Raw genomic sequence first — 19,781 nt, 5'->3', positions numbered from 1 at the left:
GAAAGAGAGAGAGGGTGTGTGTGTGTATACACTTGGCTACACTTAAAAAGTGTGTGTGTGTATGTGCATATATATGGCTGGAGTTACACTTAAAAAGAGAAGAATGTGAGAGAGAGTGTGTATGTATGTGTGTGTGTGTATATATATATATATATATGGCTATACTTAAAAGGTGTGTGTATATATATATATGTGGCTGGAGTTACATTTAAATGTGTGTGCACGTATGTATGTATCTATCTATCTATGTGTATATATATGGCTGCAGTTACATTTAAAAAGAGAGAGTGTATATATATGTGTGTGTGTGTGTGTATGTATGTATGTATGTGTATATATATATTAGGGCTGGGCGGTTTCGTTCGTTAATTTCGTAATTCGTTATTAATTCGTTATTTTTTTTATAACGAAGCGATATTGAACCATTCAGGAGCAACTTAAAATTGAAACGAATTTTTAAAATTTATTTCGTAATTGTTTCGTAATTGTTTTGTTATTATTTCCGTATGTCTGGTGCAAGTTTTATAGTTGTTGTTTGTTTTATCAGTGATAAAAAAATAAATTATCACACCAAGAGTCAACAACAGAGGGAGAGGGAAGCTTCAGAAGTTCCCCCTGTCCCATTTGGAGGGTTTTTTAGTGTATTGCGCAACCGCGTCCGCCATTAACGAATCGATTCGTTATTGTTTCAAAATTGTTTCGTAATTTCCGAAATTTCGTAAATATCGAACTTTTTTAAAGAAAAATTTCGGAATTCTTTTAAATAACGAAACGCAAAAACCGCCTAAAAACGAATCGAGTTTAGAAACAAATTTTTCTGTGGTTGGACAGCCCTAATTATATATATATATATATATATATATATATATATAGCACACACACACACATTTCAGAACAGGTACTTTTTAAATGTAACTCCAGCCATATCTATCTATCTACCCATGCACACACACATACACTTTTTCCTCAACTTGTGCACGTGCGTGTGTATGGCTGGAGTTACATTTAAAAAGTACCTGTTCCGACTTACATACAAATGCAATTGAAGAACCCACCTTGTTCGTAACTTGGGGACTGCCAGGAATGAACTTGAAAGGGTTTGTTTCCAGGCCTTTTGTGGATATCAACATCTATGGGATTGGGGTTTCCATGATATACAGTGGGGTAGTAAAACGTCATGCCTTATACAACATGGCAAAAAGGAAGGCTTGCCTTTTTGCCATATTTAGGGGGAAGACACGAAGGGCTCCCTTTCCTAACCTGCGCGGCAATTCCCCTTCGTGCCGCCAGGTGGTGGCGGCGAGCCGGCCTCCCGGGAAAGTTTAAGAAAGTTTGCAAGAGGCAGCGCCGGGGCTTTGGACCGGGAGCCAGTCGGAGGTAGGAGCGGTGGCGGAAGGTAGGCGTTTGTAGCGGGAAGGGAAGGGTAGGGTAGGGTAGGGTGCGGACGGCGGCCAGGGAAGCAGGGTCAAGTTTGGAGCGCCTCAAAGGGAGGAAGAGGTGCAGTTGGGACAGTCGGGTGGGCGCTCCTTGCAGAGAAAGCCTTGGCTTGGCTTGGCTTGGCTTGAGTGCCGCTTCCCTTCAGACTAACGGGAAAGGCACACACCTCTTTCCCTCCTTTCCAAAGGCTCCTTGAAGCCGGAGGGTGCCTGCCTCTCTCTCTCTCAGCCAAGGTTTTCCCGTCGCCTTTTCTGTCTCCCCAGCTTTCTGTCCTTGCCTTGCTCTTCTCCTGCCAGCCATGGAGGCCAGAGAGGACCCCGAAGGTGCCGGCTCCTGTGAGGGGGCCTTTGCTGAAGCCAGGCGGTGGGTCGAGGTAAGAGAGGAGGACGAGGAGGAGGAGACGCCACAACTCCCTGGCCTGCAAGATTGAGGGCTAGACTACAATCTGGGATTTGTCTTACTCAGGGTTGCCCCACTGCATCCTGTTCTCTCTCCACAGCTTGTATTGTGTTGCTGTCTCTTTTTAGGGATACAGTTTGGCCCCTCTCAAAGTGCCATGGCTCTAGGCTGGAGCATTTGGGAATTTGGAATGCAGCCCTCTTTGGCAGAGAAGGCTCCAGACCTTGCAGAACTGCAACTCCCTCCATAGTATTGAGAGAATGGTACCCAAAGTAGGGCCACACTGCAGCCATCCCTTAGTTGCAGATGCACCCTCAGAGTAAACAGTAAGGAAGGATGGGTTGTTGTAGGTTTTTCAGGCTGTATTGCCATGTTCCAGAAGCATTCTCTCCTGATGTTTCACCTGCATCTATGGCAGGCATCCTCAGAGGTTGTGATCTGTTGGAAACTAGGAGAATTGGGTTTATATATCTGTGAAAAGTCCAGGGTGGGAGAAAGAACTCTTGCCTGATGGAGGTAGATGTGACTGTTTCGATTGATAAGCATTTAATGGCCTGGGAGTTTTTGTGTGTGTGTGGCTTGTTCTTGCATGAGGGAATCCTTTGTTGAGAGGTGATTAGTTGTTCCTAACTGTTTTTTGTCTGGAGTTCCCCCATGTTTGAGTTTTGTTTTTTATTTACTGTTACAATTTTAAGAGTTTTTAGAGTAAGGAAGGAATTACACTATATAACACAATTGTTGTTCCTGGGTTATAAATGTCATTTCCTAATTGGTTCTACCATAGAATCATAGAATCCTAGAGTTGGAAGAGACCTCATGGGCCTTCCAGGCCAACCCCCTGCTGAGAAGCAGGAAAATCAAATTCAAAGCACCCCCGACAGATGGCCATCCATCCTCTGTTTAAAAGCTTCCAAAGAAGGAGCCTCCACCACACTCCGGGGCAGAGAGTTCCACTGCTGAACGGCTCTCACAGTCAGGAAGTTCTTCCAAATGTTAAGATGGAATCTCCTTTCCTGTAGTTTCAAGCCATTGTTCTGTGTCCTAGTCTCCAGGGCAGCAGAAAACAAACTTGCTCCCTCCTCCCTATGACTTCCTCTCACATATTTATACATGGCTATCATGTCTCCAAACACATGGGGAAAACACTCAGAAACAGAGGAATTCCAGACAAGAAACAATCAGGGCCAGCTAATCACCTCCCAACAAAGGATTCCCTCAGGCAGTAAGAAGCCAGGCCTTGAAACTGCTAGGCCATTAAATGCTAATCAAGGTGGCCAATTGAAACATTCACAAATACCTCAAACAGAAAAGAGTTCTTTCTCCTACCCTGGACATTCCACAGATATATATATAGATATAAACCCAATTTTCCTACAAACCTCACAACCTCTGAGGATGCCTGCCAAAAATGCAGGTGAAATGTCAGGAGAGAATGCTTCTGAAACATGGCCATACAGCCCAGAATACTCATAACAAACCAGTGATTCCGGCCATGAAAGCCTTCGACAATACATGGGGAAACAGTTTATTAAATTGCAAAAACTCTTTTTGCGGGACATCTTACAGCACATTTTGCTATTGTTTTTTCAATTAATATCTCATACTGTCTCAATCAATTCGACATAGTTTGTGGCATCCACAAAACAAAGTTTCTGGATTATAACAACTACTTTCAAACTAAGCGCAACACGATTAAACAGGAAACAGCACTTTCAAACCAGGAACAGATTTTTTTCTGCTGGTATGAAACTGAGAGAATAGCCATATCCTAACAGCAGAACTGTGTGTAGTAAGATATTTTCATTGCATTTTTCCAATTCAGAATCCAAACATATATTAAGACCAGCAATACTGTAAGAGGTTTTTTTTTTCTCTCCATTGCAAGCCTGTGGTATTTTCTGTAACTGGTAATTATTACTATTATTATTTTTGAAGGGAGTGGCTGGCCTCAGGCTCACACTTACTTGGAAGCCCACAGCAGCTCATACAAAAGGATGGAAGAGTGACTTGGCGAGGAATAACATCTCTGTGTATGTGCGAAGGCACGTTCTCATAATTTTATTCCAGGGATATGGAGGGGCAACTGGATCTCTCTTCCTCCTTTGTGGTGGTCACCTTTTTAAAAGGCTACACAGGAACTGTTGTGAGGCTTTAGTCAAACAAAAAGGAGTTGGACCTGTGTTAAAAGTTTCCCTACTTCTTTTCTTGTAACCGGAGTATCAGGTTTTGTGGCTGAGGAATATTTAGCAGAGGCCCTTCAGCTGAGTCCTTGCTCACACTAAACCCAGACTTAAGGATTAGTCTTAATCCTGAACATCATCTTGATGGAGTTAGGTCCCTTTCGGTAGAGTAGCACCAACTTCATGTGTGTAGGATTGAGTTGTTAATATTCTGTTGTGGTTGCTTCGATGCCCTGTTACATAGTGCAGTGGTTCTCAACTTGTGGGTCCCCAGGTGTTCGGCCTACAACTCCCAGAAATCCCAGCCAGTTTACCAGCTGTTGTGATTTCTGGGAATTGAAGGCCCACATCTGGGGACCCACAGGTTGAGAACCATTGGCTTAGTGGGATGTTTTAATGCAGTGTTAAGAAATGTGGGGTCCTCTGGTCTTTTCTAGCTTGCATCTTCCCTCCTCGCTAGTTATGCACCGAGCACCGAGGAGCATTCACACTCTCAAAAATAATATCAAACAGCCTTACTTTAATGTGTGGGAATGACTTTTGTGAAAGAAGATCCAGAACACTGGTTTTTAAAATGTGGGTTTGACCCTAAATGGGGTCCCCTTAACTCAGTGTTGGGGTCATAAAAATTGGCAACTGTAAAGGGTTTCTGAATCCCACCTAGAAATTTGCACACAGTGAACTCTGTTTAACAAGTCTTTGAAATGCTGATTTATTATCAGTAAATGTTTGATTTTATGGCTATTTTATTTTATGTACAGGCATCTATATATAAAATATAGTCACATTGGGTACATTTAGGAAGCTCTGCTTTATAATTTAATCATTTCCAAATTGATAACAGTGTTCAGGCTCTTGTAGCAAAACTAATCATGCCTGCCATGATCAATGTATTAGTTTAGTAAGAATTGAAAACTTGTGGATCTTTAGATGTGGATTCCATCCTCATTGGCCATTCTTGTTTGCGCTGATGAGAGTTGGAGTCCAGTATTGGGAGGGTCAAATGTTACTCACCTTTGGGCTAAATCTACTTGCTAGACTGACTGAATCGAGTGCAAAATGTTGATTTTTCCATTCAGCCATTTATTAACCCACTGTTTGAAGTTATTGTAAGCCCAATGATCTTAGAACATACAGTGGGTGTCATAATGGTTGTTATTTACTGTATATACGCATATTTGACTTCACCTATAAGTCAAGGGCCAGCATTATGGGGTTTTATATGACCTGTGGATGAGTCGAGGGCCCTTCTGCAGAAACTAAAAAACACCAATATTGCCCTGGTATGGAGCAGGGTAGCTGCCCTTGGTCATTGCTGCCATTTCACCACTCAGGCATTCCAACAGAGAAAGTAGACTGGATCAGTGCTTCTTTAAAATGAACTAAGGTCTCGCCTTGCTCTACTCTCCTCAGAGAAAGGAATGGTTCCTTTTTTTAAAAAAAGAGTTAAAGTACACTACTCACACTGATCCATGGATAAGTTGGCCTGGGTTTTTTTTTCAATGGAGAGAGTGCTAAAATTTCTATACATGACTATATAGAACAGGTATGGGTAAACCCAGGCCCGGGGGCCGAATATGGCCCTTGGGCTCTTTTCTTTGGGCCTCCTCTCTCACACGATCTTATCCTTCCTTCCTTCCCTCTTTCCTTCCTCCTTCTCTCCCTTCTTTCCTTACCTCCCTCTTTCTCCCTCCCTCTTTCCTTCCCTTCCACCATTTTGTCCTTCGTCCCCTCTTTCCTCTCTCCTTCCCTCTCTCCCTCTTTCTCCTTCCTTCTTTTTCTCTTTCCTTCCTCTTTCCCTCCCTTCTTTCCTTACCTTCTCTTTCTCCCTCCTTCCTTCCCTCCACCCTTTTGTCCATTCCCTCTTTCCTCTCTCCTTTCCTTTCTCCCTCTTTCTCCTTCCTTCCTTCCTTCCTTCCTTCCTTCCTTCCTTCCTTCCTTCCTTCCTTCCTTCCTTCCCTTTTGTTTTTCCTTCCCTCTTTCCTCCCTCCCTTCCCTCCCTTCCCTCCCTCTTTCTCCCACCCTCCATCCATTCCCTTCCACCCTTTCATCCTTCTTTCCTTCTCTCTTTCCTACCCCTTCCCTTTCTTCCATCCCTCTCTTCCTCCCTCCCTTTTGTCTTTCCTTCCACCTTCCTTCCATCCTTCCCTTCCACTCTTTCATCCTTCCTTCCCTTTTGTCTTCCCTTCCTTACCTCTTTCCTCCCTCCTCCCCTCTCTCCCTCTTTCTCCTTCCATCCTTCCCTTCCTCCCTTTCATCTTTCCTTCCTTCTCTCTTTCCTTCCATCCATCACCAGGAAGCCAGTCCTCTTAGTAGGGAGTGCTGGCATGTGACCCCCAAGTTAGAAAGTTTGCCCATGCCTGATAATAGAATAATACATGACATCAAGAAAGCAGGTCTCAAAGCCTGAGGATTTCTCAATGTGGACATGTATGCTGCTGTTACTGAGAATCTTCTATTAAGCTGCAGGGAACGGAGAACCTGCTGAGTTGCAATGGCTTAATGAGAAGGACCTTAGGTTCAGTTTCAACCTTCCCATTAATGTTCTCCAATCGACACCTGGGGGAGGGGGACATTCCTTTCCACTTAGCAAAGCATATCAGGTTTTGTGGCTGATAAATTCTTCAGGGGGCAATTCAGTTGTCAGCTTGAACTAGTGTAGTCCTGCCAAAGGCAATGGAATTACATTTAGAGGAGAAATTTGACAACTGTTTCTTGAAAGATGCCTAATTATTCTTGGACCTGAGAATGGTAATTGAAAGAGATATTGCCCTGTAACATTAACAAGGTGTCTCCGTTCAATAGAAACTGTCAGTTGAAACTTGTTTGAAATATATGGAGAGCTACAGGTGTGACTTAACACTTTGGGTGTAACTTTGAAAGTGATCCGTTTATTGCCATTAACCTATAAATTCTAATAGTTCTCACAAGAAATAATCCCCAGATCCAGGAATTATGGAATGTGCTTCAAAGGCAGGAGTCCTCTAGGTTTCCTCAGCTGATAAACTGATGTACCTAGCTATGCCTTTGAACTGTTAGGGACAAAGATATACAAATGCACACACATATATATACACAGAGAGAGAGAGAGAGAGAGCAGAGTTTCAGAAGTGTTCTTTTAGGGCATAAAACATCTATGCTTCCTTAAAATAAATAATGGTCTCAAGAGTAAAAAATAAGCAGACTTCTTTAGAAGTAACAGCTGGTTTACTCCGGTTACAAGTAGATTTGAAGTATTTTCTCTCTGTAGATAACACAGGTCATCTTTATTAAAAGGTCTAATGCAGTGGTTTTCAACCTGTGTGTCCCCAGATGTTTTGGCCTTCAACTCTCTGAAATCCTAACAGCTGGTTTAACTGGGTGGGATTTCTGGGAATTGTAGGCCAAAACATCTGAAGACCCACAGGTTGAGGACCATTGGTCTAATGGCTTTTGTACAGCATTATGTTCCTACTAACTTCTAAAAGCACACATTTTACGGAAGTTTCTAAGCATACAGTTCCTCCTGTCTTCTTAAAAAACACTGTTCTAAAATGGAGTCTGAGTCCTGAACAAGCCCAGACCTGATCACATGGTCTGCAACCCCTCCCACAGAAAAGAGAAGGTAGAATTGCTACCAATGCATACATATACAATACAGTAAGCAACTTGAATTATATACATAACAAATAACTAGTGGAAGCTTGAGAAAGTTGCTATTTCCAACAGTCTGGTTCTATATTTGTAATTTAGAATCTGCATTAGCTAACTTCTCATAGTCTTACTGTAGACTGATGTTTCAATTGAAGAGGTTTTATACTGGTAATTGTAATGTTTCATGGTGTACAGCCTTTCTGTATTCTTATTTTGTTTAATAATCTTGCTCATTGATGTTTGTTTTGAATGTAAATTGATTAGATTCTTTACATATTGTTTTGTTTGTAACAGTCTGGCCAGCTCCTGCATAATTTCAGGTTTTTTTTTCCTGAAAGAAAAATGAGTTAGGAGTTATTTTCCCCCTTTCTGTCCTTGGGTTTTATTTATTTAAGCTTGGGTTTTATTTATGTTCTTACGGTACATGTCCAGAGTGGGATTTCTTTTCACTGGGCTGTGTGTCTAGCATTTTATGGTTCCTACACGGGGAATGCAAAAAGCAGGCTTCCTAACACAGCAGGTGTGCTGGAATGTGCAAGGCGACATTTAACTGCAAAGAGTAAATCATGGCAGCGTTTTCAAGGTGATGTACAAGCTGCTGGAAACATTTTTTTGCATGATCATGTTTTGGCCACAGATGGAAAAATGGTTTACTCTATTCTCTAGAAAGTTATTTAGTTTACTTTGCTTTACAAATGGATCCCTTTGTAAAAACCCTTTAACAAAAGTGGTTACATCTGACGGCACAGGCTTCACGGTTACAGATCATGCATGCTCAAGCACAGCTGGGGTGTTCTGTACAACCCAGTAATATGACATGCAGCTATGTGGACTTAAATACCATTGTTTTTATGACAAAATGTGGGCATTTCCCCACATTTAGCAGCTAGGATCAAGATAAAATTATTTTGGAGTTTGGATTACTCACTCTTGATATGTTGGTATCATACATTTAGCTGTCTCATGAATTGCTATTTACTGAAATGACTTTACTTATTGTAGGAGACAGTATTTTATAGTAGTTCTAGAAATATTCATCTATCACTATACATGTACACACACAATTTCTCTGTAAAGCAAAATAAACAATAACTTCACAACAGTTGAAAGCAGAAATCCACTAGAAATCAAAAATGGAGCCTTGTTTGCTCCATAACACTGATGTGGGAATGGTGAGGGCTGTTTTGGGGAGGAAACTTCAGTGAAGTTTCTATCACAAACTTCACTGAAACCCATGAGTAAGAATGTTTTAATGATCTTATTAGAAAATATCACATTTGAAAATTGAAAGGTTTTGCCCAGGGTAGTGGTCCTTTTCTCTGTGGAAAGGTGGAATAGATAATCAAGTTTGCTTTACCCTGAAAGTTTTTCCTTTGGGCCATGTACACTGATAATTTTTAGGATTTACCTTTTAGGTTTTGAGCCAACGGTGTAGTAATGGTGAGTCTGCGGACCATATTATTGCTCTTGCGGACCTCTGGTGGTCCATGGACCACAGGTTGGGAACCACTGTTGTAGATGAATGCAGCTTGATACCACTTCAGTGCCATGGTTCAATGCTATGGAATCCTGGGAGCTTTAGTTTTACGCGGTCTGTAGCCTTTTCTGTCAAAGAGTACTGGTGCCTCACCAAATGAATATTCCCATGATTCCATAGCATTAAGTCACGGCAGTTAAAGTGGTGTCAAACTGTATACATCCAACAGTGTAGATGTGCCCATAGAAACTCCATTGCTCTAGGCTGGTTTACCCAAGAGGCATCCTTTCCATTGGGAAGTGAGACTAGTTGAAAAGGCTAAATGCCTGTTGTCAAGCAGAAATGTTTCCTTTGCCTTGTTGATGGTGCTTGCCACATGAAGCTGTGCAGAGTGGTCTTGCCCTACTTCTTACTAGGCAGGAATATGGGATCACTGTGTGGACATAATCTGCTTTTATTTCTCACGAGCAATTGTTTAGTCAGACTCTTCATTTGTACCTCCATCTTCCACTAAATCTTCCTTTAATATATATTTTCAGTTAAATGTGTTAAGTACAAAAGAACTGCACTGTAGGATCAATCCATCCATTCAGCAACCCAGGCTTCTTGTTTCACACACTGACCTGCTACATCTTTCAAAATTTACAAGTAGGACATGAGCACAATACATTTCCATTCTCGGTCCACCTGCACATTAAGACATACCCTGTTCCTTAATTACAGATGTAATTAAGGAACAGGGTATTTACTCACGCTGGCCAGGATCCATAGATTGACTTCTTCCTTATTAGTGAGAGCCAGTGTAGAATAATTCTTTGAGCATGTTAGAGATCAGGGTTCAAATCCCAGCTCAGCCATGGAAACCCACCACGCGATCTTGGGGAAGTCATACTCTCTCAGCCTCATAGAAAGGCAAGAGCAAACCCCCTCTGAACAGATTTTACTAACACCATGATAGGTTCATGTTTGGGTAACCATAAATCAGAAACAACCTGAAGGCCATTTTCCTTCAAGGACAACATTATTTAAAAAGCAATGAAAATCTTTGCTTTTTACCAAATGTTATAATGGTCCCTAACCATTAATTATGTAATTGCATGCTGCTGTTGCCAGTTAGTTTCGTGGTTGAGTCTGATTATATGTTTCCTTCTGCATATCAATTTCTATCTTTTATAACTGTGTATATTTCTTCTAAACTAAAAAGCTCCAGACATTAGAGGATTGGTCTAATGTCTTACAGTCTTTTGATCTGGCCTTTTGTTCTGTACATACTTTCTATTTATTTTAGATGTGCGGTTATGCTTCAGGGTTGTGTAACAGGATTGTGATATTGGTTATTGCAGTTTGAATCAAGAAATTTATAGTCCTGCAGTCGCAGCAAATATCTGTTTTGTATTTGGTTTATTCTTCCAGTCCTTCCTGGTAGTCATTTTCAAGCTGGAGCTGTTTCTGCAAATTGATATCCTTGATGCTGATGAAAATGCACTTTTAGGTATAAAATCAAAACCGAAAACATCTGATATGTTAACATGTGGTGCTAATAGTCCTCTCACAATAGACCCTCTTTTCTCCTGCCACTAAAACACAGGTGGCAACAGCAATAAAATTCTCAATGTGACATTGATTTATATTTCACTGTGTGCTTTTAATAAAGTTTACAGAGACAACTTCCAAAGCATAGTTAAAAATAAAATGTGCACACATATAAATTCAAAGAGCAGTGTATTCCTTCAAAATCTCCCGGGAACAAATGGCATTGTCACCCACCTCCTAGAACTTCCAAGTAAGTTTTTTTTCAAAATGCAGAGATTGCATTTTTAAAAAGATATAAACTTTACTTTCACTTGAAATGAGGTTTGACTACATTTTAGAGCTGGAGTGGGCCGAGTTCAGTTTTCCAGAAGTTGCTAAGTTGAAACTCTGAGCATGTATGTCCTTTATTATTATTATTAACTTTATTTGTACCCCGCTAGCATCTCCCGAAGGACTCGATGTGGCTTACACAGGCCGAAGCCTCAGAAACACAAATACAGCAAACATAACACAACAGCAAAAAACAAAAGCAAATCAAAATAGTTAAGCAAAATAACAACAACAAAACAATACATCAGGACACTTTAAAACTGGGCCGGCCAGAGTAGTGGGTACAGGGTTAAAAGTGCTAAGTGGCAGGAGGAACGTAGGATTAAAATAGTGCAGTGCGCAGCGATCTTAATTATACTAAAGTGCTTCTAGGACTTGGGATGGGGAATTCCTAATCTGAGAAGGCACATTGGAACAGCCAAGTTTTTAGATTCTTTCTGAAAACTGCCAAAGTCGGGGCCTGTTGAAGGTCTTTTGGAAGGGCGTTCCAAAGTCGGGGGGCCGCCACAGAAAAGGCCCTGTCCCGTGTCCCCACCAAGCTCGCTTGCGACGTGGGTGGGATCACGAGCAGGGCCCCCCCAGATGACCGGAGTGAGCGTGTGGGTTCGTAGATGGAGATGCGGTCACGCAGGTAGGGTGGTCCCAAACCGTTCAGGGCTTTGTAGGTGAGCACCTGCACCTTAAATTGGGCTCGGAAAATAAATGGCAGCCAGTGGAGCTCCTTAAACAGAGGGGTAGACCTCTCTCGATAATGAGCCCCGGTTAGCATCCTGGCCGCTGCCCGCTGGACCAATTGTAGTTTCCGAGCCGTTTTCAAGGGCAGCCCCACGTAGAGCGCATTGCAGTAATCCATTCTAGAGGTGACTAGAGGTGACCTTTGGCTGTGCTGATTAGATCTAATGGGAGTTGCAGTTCAACAATATCAGATAGACTGCATTTTGTTCATTCCTAGTCTAGAGTAATACATGGAGAGTGTGTGACTCCTGGTGCTTTCCAGATATTGTTGCAGTACCGCAATATCTGGAAAACCGTACTTTGCCCGTTTGGGTCCAGAGCTATAAATGGGAAGTGTGCAATGTGCAGCCTGTGTCTGGATGGGGTTACACTCCCTCTGAAGACACAGGTTCACAGCTTGGGAGTTTTCCTGGATTCATGAGTGAGCCTGGACCCCCAGGTCTTAGCAGTGGCCAGCGACCTTTTGCACAATTAAACTTGTGCACCAGTTGTATCTGTACCTTGAGAAGCCAGACTTGGCCATGGTGGTCAATGCTCTTGTTACATCCTGAATAGACTGCTGCTGTGTGCTCTTTGAAGACTGTTCGGAAGCTTCAAGTGGTCCAACTGGTGGCAGCCAGATTGCTCACTGGACTGGCGAACAGGGAGCACACAACTCCCCTGTTACATCAGCTCCACTGGCTGCCAGTCTGCTACCAAGCACAATTCAAAGTTCTGGCCCAGCTTACCTGTCTGAACGTATCTCTCTCTGTGAAACACCTTGGAGGTTAAGATCTTCTGGGGAGGCCCTGCTCTTTGACCCACCTCCTTCGCAGGTGCAGTTGGTGGGGATGAGAAACAAGGCTTTCTCAGTGGTGGCCCCTTGCCTATAGAACTTCCTCCCCAGCAATATCAAATCAGCCCCCTCCCTCCTGACTTTTAGAAATAAATAAAAATGTGGCCGTGGGACCAAGCCTTTGTACAGCAAACTCAGTGCAATAAGTTATATGGAAGAAGTGCGATTATGACAGGAATGGCTCCTGGATTATGATTTTGAATTGTGTGGTTTTAATAAATGGTTTTAATGATTAGATGTTTTTAATTTTATATTTTTAATGTATATGTTTATTTGATTGTATGTCTCTATATGCGGCATTGAATTGTTGCCTACTTGTAAGCTGCTCTCAGTCTCCTTTGGGGTGAGAAGGACAGGGTATAAATATGTTAAATAAATACATTAAGTAAATACATAATTCCAGGTGATTTTGGACTGCTGTTTACCTAATCCTTTAGTATTGAATAGAAGGTATTACAGTTAATCAGGGACACTGTTTCGAGCTCTGATCCAGCATTTCTTGTTGTTCTGCCTTTAAGATATTTCTGGCCTTTATAAAAACACTTTTCATTGAAGTTTCTTGGTGCAATTTGTTCAGAAAGGTTTTATTGTTGCCTTTCTTTCAGATTAAGAGAGTGGCATTTGCCCGAGGTCATCCAGTGGGCTTCCATGGCCAAGCAGGAATTTGAACCCTGGCCTCTTGGAGTCCAAGACCCAATTGGTTACACCATGCTGACTCTCAGATCTAGCATATTAATGATGTTGATGTTTTTCAAGCATTTTCCTTCATTTGTAAGACTAGTTGTGTTTGTGCATCTTTTAATGTGGTCAGGATTTGAAGCCTTTAAAGACGGCCATCCCAGAAAATTCCTAAAAGCCTGGCAGAAGGTCACAGAAGAGGGAGTCATCCTTGCCTCCCTGCACGGCCTGGGAGCAGGTGTTATGAATCTCATTTACCATGTTTCCACCAAATATGTTTGTGCGAGAGAATATGGTCCTTCAGAGAACATGGACTTGTGCCATATGGGGCCCTGTAGGTCATAACTGAGACTTCAAATTGTAGCTAGAAACAGATCAACGGACGATGGAAATATCGCAGCAAGGAGTATTGTACATGCATTGTGTATTATACATTTGCAGTATATAAAAACATATATAAGATTTTGGAGCTGTACTTTTCTAATGAAGTGCTAACCCAGGCTAAGTAATGCAGCGCATATATATAGTGCATGTATGTGTATGTTTGTGTGTATATATACACACATGCTTTCAAGTTGCCTGTTTGCTTATGGTTACCCCATAAATTCCACCTGTGTAAAGTAATTCTGGTTAGCAAAGATGTGTTTTTCCATATTTCACGAAGCTATGCAGGAAAAAGTGTTTAATTATCCATTTCCTCTCTGTTTTTTATATGAGTTGAAGCCTCTGAAGGGATATTTCTAAAAGAAGTTCTCAGGTTGCCAGAAAGGTGGGGGGGTCATTGGACAGTGAAGACAAAACATTGTCTGTGGCTGTGTAAAGATTTGCTTTTAAAATCTTGGGTCTCAAAGGACTGCAGTTAGGAAGCAGGTTTTGAATAGCAGTGAAATACTGAAATGCAAATATATGTGGTTTTGATAAAGTTCAGAATGAGAATTTCCACCGTTTCGTGAATAATAAAGTGTGCACACATTTAAATCCAAACATTTATTTAAAAATATATCAGAAATACAAGTGGTGTATACAGAAATACTGAAAACAGATTTCTGGGGTGGCAAGGGTTGCAGAATGGGCCTGAATCTAAAACCGGAAGAGGAAGAGGGGGAGGAAGAAGAGATTATAATGGGACTCTTTCATGCTACAGTTGTATAAGCATTGTGATTTCACTTTAACTGCTATAACAACACCTAACAGATTTTAGGGATTTTTTGTTTAGAAGGGGAAATTTGAAATTCTCTAGTGCATCACCAACCTACCAATTCCAGGATTCCTTAGGATGCAGTCATGGTAGTTAAAGCAGAAATCTACAATTTGGGATTGTGAAAGGGCTCCAAATTGCAGCAGCTTCATAGAAAGGCCCAGCATTCCAGTTGGTTACTGTTTGCTGTCACGTGATAGGTATTGTATGGAAAAGTCCCAGTCCCAAGGTCCCAATAAGACACAATTCTGGAGATGTTTAAACAAAGTATCTTAGTTTCTTAAAAAAAAAAATCAGAACAGCTCTGATGCATGATTTTGATGATGCCACCAGTGCATTGTATGTTTAAGACAGAACTGGAAAGAAGATAGGTTGGGATCTGGTGGTACCTCTTTAAGTGATCAGTAAGAGTTTTCAACTATCAGTGCTTTATCAGTGACATACTCAGAAAAAAACTGGGCTGCTGAACTTGAGGAATGTTTAATAGGAGCAGGAGGAGTAGGAGGGTTTAATAGTCTTCCTGTGAGCTCCAGTTATTGTGTTGAAGGCACATCCCTGATCTGAACAAGGGCACTAATACACCTTGTTGCTCAGTTCTATGTTGTCCTGGTCCACTGTTTTGCACTGGGTGCAAGTTGGTAGACCTTAGACTTTTGTGGAAAAGTGCAAGTCAGTCCCTCAAGTTTAAAGCCAGTTCACTGACATCTAGTTTAATTCTTTAATACTTTAATTATTTTTTCAAATTATAATCCGGCCCTCCAATAACTTGAGGGACTGTGACCTGGCCCTCTGTTTAAAAAGTTTGAGGACCCCTGGGCTAGCAGAATGTTGGATAAGAGAAAATGTTGGATAATAAGAAGGGATTAAGTAAAAGCCTATTAAACATCAAATTGCATTACGATTTTACAAATTAAGCACCAGTCCATCATGTTTTACAACAAATCGACAGAAAAAGCAGTTCAATACACAGTAACGTTATGTAGTAATTACTGTATTTACAAATTTAGCACCAATTTAGCACATTATTCCGGGCAGGAGACAGACTGCGTTGGATAATAACATTGGATGAGCAAAGGTTGGATAAGCAGGACTTTACTGTATCTGAAACTCAGATTGAATTTTGCATAAATAACTCTGTAACAGAATTGTAAAACCCATATTAGCCAGAAGATGAATTCAGCTAAAAATGGACCACATCTTTTTTCCTGTTCCACAGCAACAACATTTCATATGTGCCAAAAATAGTACGGAAAGGACATTTGAAGCATTTCTTTCTGTGTGTAAGAGAATACGTACTCCTGATGTTTAGATCTAGCAGCTGCAATTTTTTCCATCTCTGGACAATTTGATTTCTGCAACAGACTTGATTCTTAAAAGAAGAGTGTTGTACAAGACAAGAGGGGAAAGGAACAATTTTTCTCCCCTTACAGCATTTCATCATGAAGTTATAAGCAATGGAAATAGTCCATATTTGATATACCAAGCACTTGACATACCTAATTTTTTAAAACCCTACTGTTTACTGTTATTTGACCCTGAGAAAGTTTGTATAGAGATATAGTAAACGGAGATAAGTACTCACAGAAACTGGACACCTGTCTTCTCAAGAATGCTGAGCATGCACCAAGTACGATTTATATAAACTTGATAAAGTGCACTCAATACCTTTGAATAAGATAGGTTTGTGATTAGAGCATTCTTGCTATGAAACTTCTGTGTTTCTAGGTGTTGAGTTTTAACTACATATTCTTTATTGTAGCCCAGCAGCCCAAATATTTGCAAGGAGGAAGATTGGGAAATGGTTCAAACTTTGAACTCGACCCAGTATAAGAAACTGTGATGAAGTACCATGCTTAGTATTTAAGTTTTTGTTGATGTATTTGTGACATAATTCTTTACAATTCAATTCATTCAAATGTACAGACATAAATTTGAAGTTCAGAGTTTGGTATTGTTAGAGGCTGCAGCTGTATTAAGATGAAAAGATGAAAATCCAGTGAACGAAAAAAGTGAAGGAAGTTCTTTAAAGGTCCCCAGGTGAGTGGATCAAGGTATGACTTGGGTACTTCAAACATTTAATCCAAATGTTTGAATTACCTAAGTCATAAAGTCCTCCTACAGTCCTTACTTGTTTTTACCACTTCACTCTGCACCTAAGGAATTTGCATATTTGCCCTTGGCTTTGTGTAAATCTAAAACCTTGCATTGTTTGTTTTCTTTTCTCCCACTTGCACATTTGACTAGAAGAAACTGAGATAATCTATCATTTTCAGACAATTTTCAATCTCAGCATCTTCCAGGACCAGACTGGCGTAATTTTCATAAAACTATGATATGGTTCTGAGGACTTGGTCCCAGCATAATAAAGGAAGAATTTTAATCTAATTGTATTCTTAGTGTTCTGGGCATGCTTGCTTGTTATCCATCTTACATGTTTAAATTACTCATTATTTCAGTATACCCCCCCCCCCATCATACAGTTGTACATAATAATACAGTGGCCTGATTCCAATGTCTTTCTTCCCTTCTTCTCCCACTGCAGCCATTGACACTGCCCACAAATGATTCTGGAGGATTTCCCAGTCCTTTGGAATGTGTGTGTGTGTGTGGGGGGGGGGGGGGGAGGGTGCAGTGGAAAGGGGAAATTGCCTCCCATCTTGATTCTATTGATAGAAACATTTTTAAAGATCTAGGTGAGAAAGTTGTTCCCCTCTATCTATTCCTCTACATCAGTGTTTCCAACCTTTTTTTTGACCAGGGACCACTTTGACCACGGACCACTCTCCAATGTTAGTACCCTGGTCAAGTGGTGCATCCTTCTGAGAGGTATTTACACTACTTTAGGCTCACCCAATGTCTACTTGTTCTCATCAGCAGGAAGGACATGAGTTAATCTTACTTTTGGTGGGATGGACCAATTCATATATCTTGCCCACATCATCAGGCTGTGAGAGCTGAAACTGAATCTCAAGAAACTGTACTAAGTAGAGTAGTATGTTCTGAGTGAAAATACTACTGAGAGTAATTTACCAAAGCATTTGTAGGAGAGGCATGCCTACTTGCTGGTCCTCTTTTAAGAAATGTTTGAAAAATAAAAATAAATGTTCATCTTCTACTTCTTAGAAGTTTAGCAAGGCTAACAGTTGGGTGTTTTTAAGGCTAAAGAGCTGTAAGTTTTCTAATGTCCAGCGTAATGAAAGAAGGGAGGCAGTGCCATGTCAAACCTACTAGCAGATCTTTTTTTCCTTTCAAAATTGGCACAGTCATACGATGGTAGATGAGTGTCAGTGCGTAATGGCAAGCAAAATGTATTTAAACACTTAGCTCAGCTATTCCTCTTAGCACATTAAGTCTTGAACTCACTAGAAATATTAACATAGCATGTAGTATTGGTGTGGAATGGAATAACTGACGCTTCCTTAGCAATCCTGCATTCATCATACCAAGGCAAGGTAAGTCTTTATTTTTAAGCCTGGTGGTGAAGAGAAACCATACTTATAACAAACTGGATTTCCTCTGTATCTTACGTACAAGCAACAGGATTAAGTACTGTCTGTTTTCTCAGCTGTAGAGAAGAGAATTATATATGTATGCTGGAAGTGTTGAAAGCACAGCTACCTCAAACTTGCTTTCTTGTTGTTAGTGTGGTTCAGAGCTTGGAAGTACATCTTATGACTGATGATCTTGTCTTTACCATGTGGATAATGAGGGAATAATTGATTTTTTTTAATATTATTCCTCATCTATTTTTGGGGAAGATTTGAAAGGATTTCCCCCAGGTTTTACTCTATTTAATAGCATATTTTTACAGGAACTGAAATGCTTACAAGTTATTTGGGGAAAAGAGCTTGAAATGATCCTTGTAATACATTATTTTCTAAGAGTACCTTTCCTAATGTTTTTGGCTTTAACTCAAACTGTTTTGATCGTGGGGTACTGGCCCGTATTAAGACTCCAGTAGTAGTACCGTAATCATGTAAGTCAGCAATACTTAACCTTCTCTTTACCATGAAACCCCTTTATGAATCTTTTGTTATTGTGGACCACCAAGGAGAAATGGATGAATGGATGGATGGATGGATGAATGAATGAATGGAGAGAACGAGAACAAACCTCTGAGGATGCTTGCCAGAGATACAGGTGAAATGTCAGGAGAGAATGCTACTGGAACATGGCCATACAGCCCAAAAAACTCACAGCAACCTAGTTGGAACTTTATTTTCTGAGTGTGCATTGCTAGTGTCCGTATGTGCACATGTTGGAAATGACAACCTTCTTCAAGCCTTCTCTAGTAATGTTTATCTATGATCCTGCTGCTTATTGTTTCCTGTATGTATGCTCTGGTAGGCAGCTTCCTTTACTCAATGGTTCATGAGAAGTTATAAAAGGGGCTGCAGACCACATGATCACTACAGACAGAATACAGACAGGCAAACTATTTCAGACCTCAGATCACACACTTGCTTGCTGTTTTTCTGTAAGAGATGTCCTGGCAGGATGGCACAGAGAATTACTTCAAACATATCTGAAACTGGACTGATAAGTTTTGTACCTGTGTATGCTGAACACATGAAGGTTGTGAGTAAACCAAATATGTTATTTTTATCTACTTCATTTTTGTCTCTTGAGTACGTGATATAAAACAAGTTGTTTTATGGGAGAATATATATTTTTGGGTAACTGAAAAATACTTCTGAAGCACTGCTGTTTTTTAATGCACTAGCAAAATTTCTAACAGATCAGAAATAACAACTGAAACCATTGACTAGCATACTTAGCTCTGATTTTATACCACAAGAGAAGATTCGACTCTAAAGGGTTTTTGGCTCTTCTCTAAAAGGTCATGTTTTTCTAAAAAGTTATGATTCTCTAAAGGTTTTCTACAGAAGGTTATGAATGTCATTTTCCAAGAGCACATGTGAGATGTGGAGGAATCAAGTTTATTTCTCATTTTTCCACCCATTCACTTCTTTGCTGCATGTTGGGGGAGGTTCCTAGAGGTAGAGCCATACATGCATGCATATAAACTGCCTCACTCACAAACATCCAGAGTTAGTGAGTGAGTGTGGCTCCCTTTGGTTTAGAATTGCTGATTTTACTTGCACTACTGCCGATGATGATGACGATCGGGGGTGAAAAGGGCGGGGTAGAAGTAATCGAAATAAATAATTCTACCTCGTCTTTCTCCCTGTGGGGACTCAAGGTGGCTAACCACCCCACATTTTAAAATAAAAGTAAAGGTTTCCTCTTGACATTAAGTTGTGTCCGATTCTGTTGCATGGTGCTCATCTCCATTTCGTTGTCCATAGACGCCTCCAAGGTCATGTGGCCGGCCTGACTATATGG

At 40.8% G+C, this 19,781-nt stretch overlaps 1 protein-coding gene across 9 annotated transcripts in view; it reads left to right on the top strand.

Moving 5' to 3' along the window:
- The first annotated feature begins 1,313 nt into the window (after positions 1-1,313).
- Positions 1,314-19,781, top strand: part of LMO7 (LIM domain 7) — a 191,759-nt gene continuing 173,291 nt past the window's right edge. For 4 of the 9 annotated variants that reach the window (XM_067466894.1, XM_067466893.1, XM_067466892.1 and 1 more), the window contains exons 1-2: positions 1,314-1,396; positions 1,701-1,810. In XM_067466894.1, coding sequence (XP_067322995.1) covers positions 1,736-1,810 — 75 coding nt within the window. In that variant the 5' untranslated portion in view covers positions 1,314-1,396; positions 1,701-1,735. Of the gene's footprint in view, positions 1,397-1,431; positions 1,498-1,700; positions 1,811-19,781 lie in introns of those variants that run through there. The other 5 variants (XM_067466897.1, XM_067466896.1, XM_067466895.1 and 2 more) reach the window with 3 other exon arrangements.

The sequence above is a fragment of the Anolis sagrei genome, chromosome 3, assembly GCF_037176765.1.
Source record: "Anolis sagrei isolate rAnoSag1 chromosome 3, rAnoSag1.mat, whole genome shotgun sequence".
NCBI classification, from domain to species: Eukaryota; Metazoa; Chordata; class Lepidosauria; order Squamata; family Dactyloidae; genus Anolis; species Anolis sagrei.
Note: the sequence above shows the minus strand (reverse complement) of the source record. Positions and strands in the feature narration are given on the sequence as shown.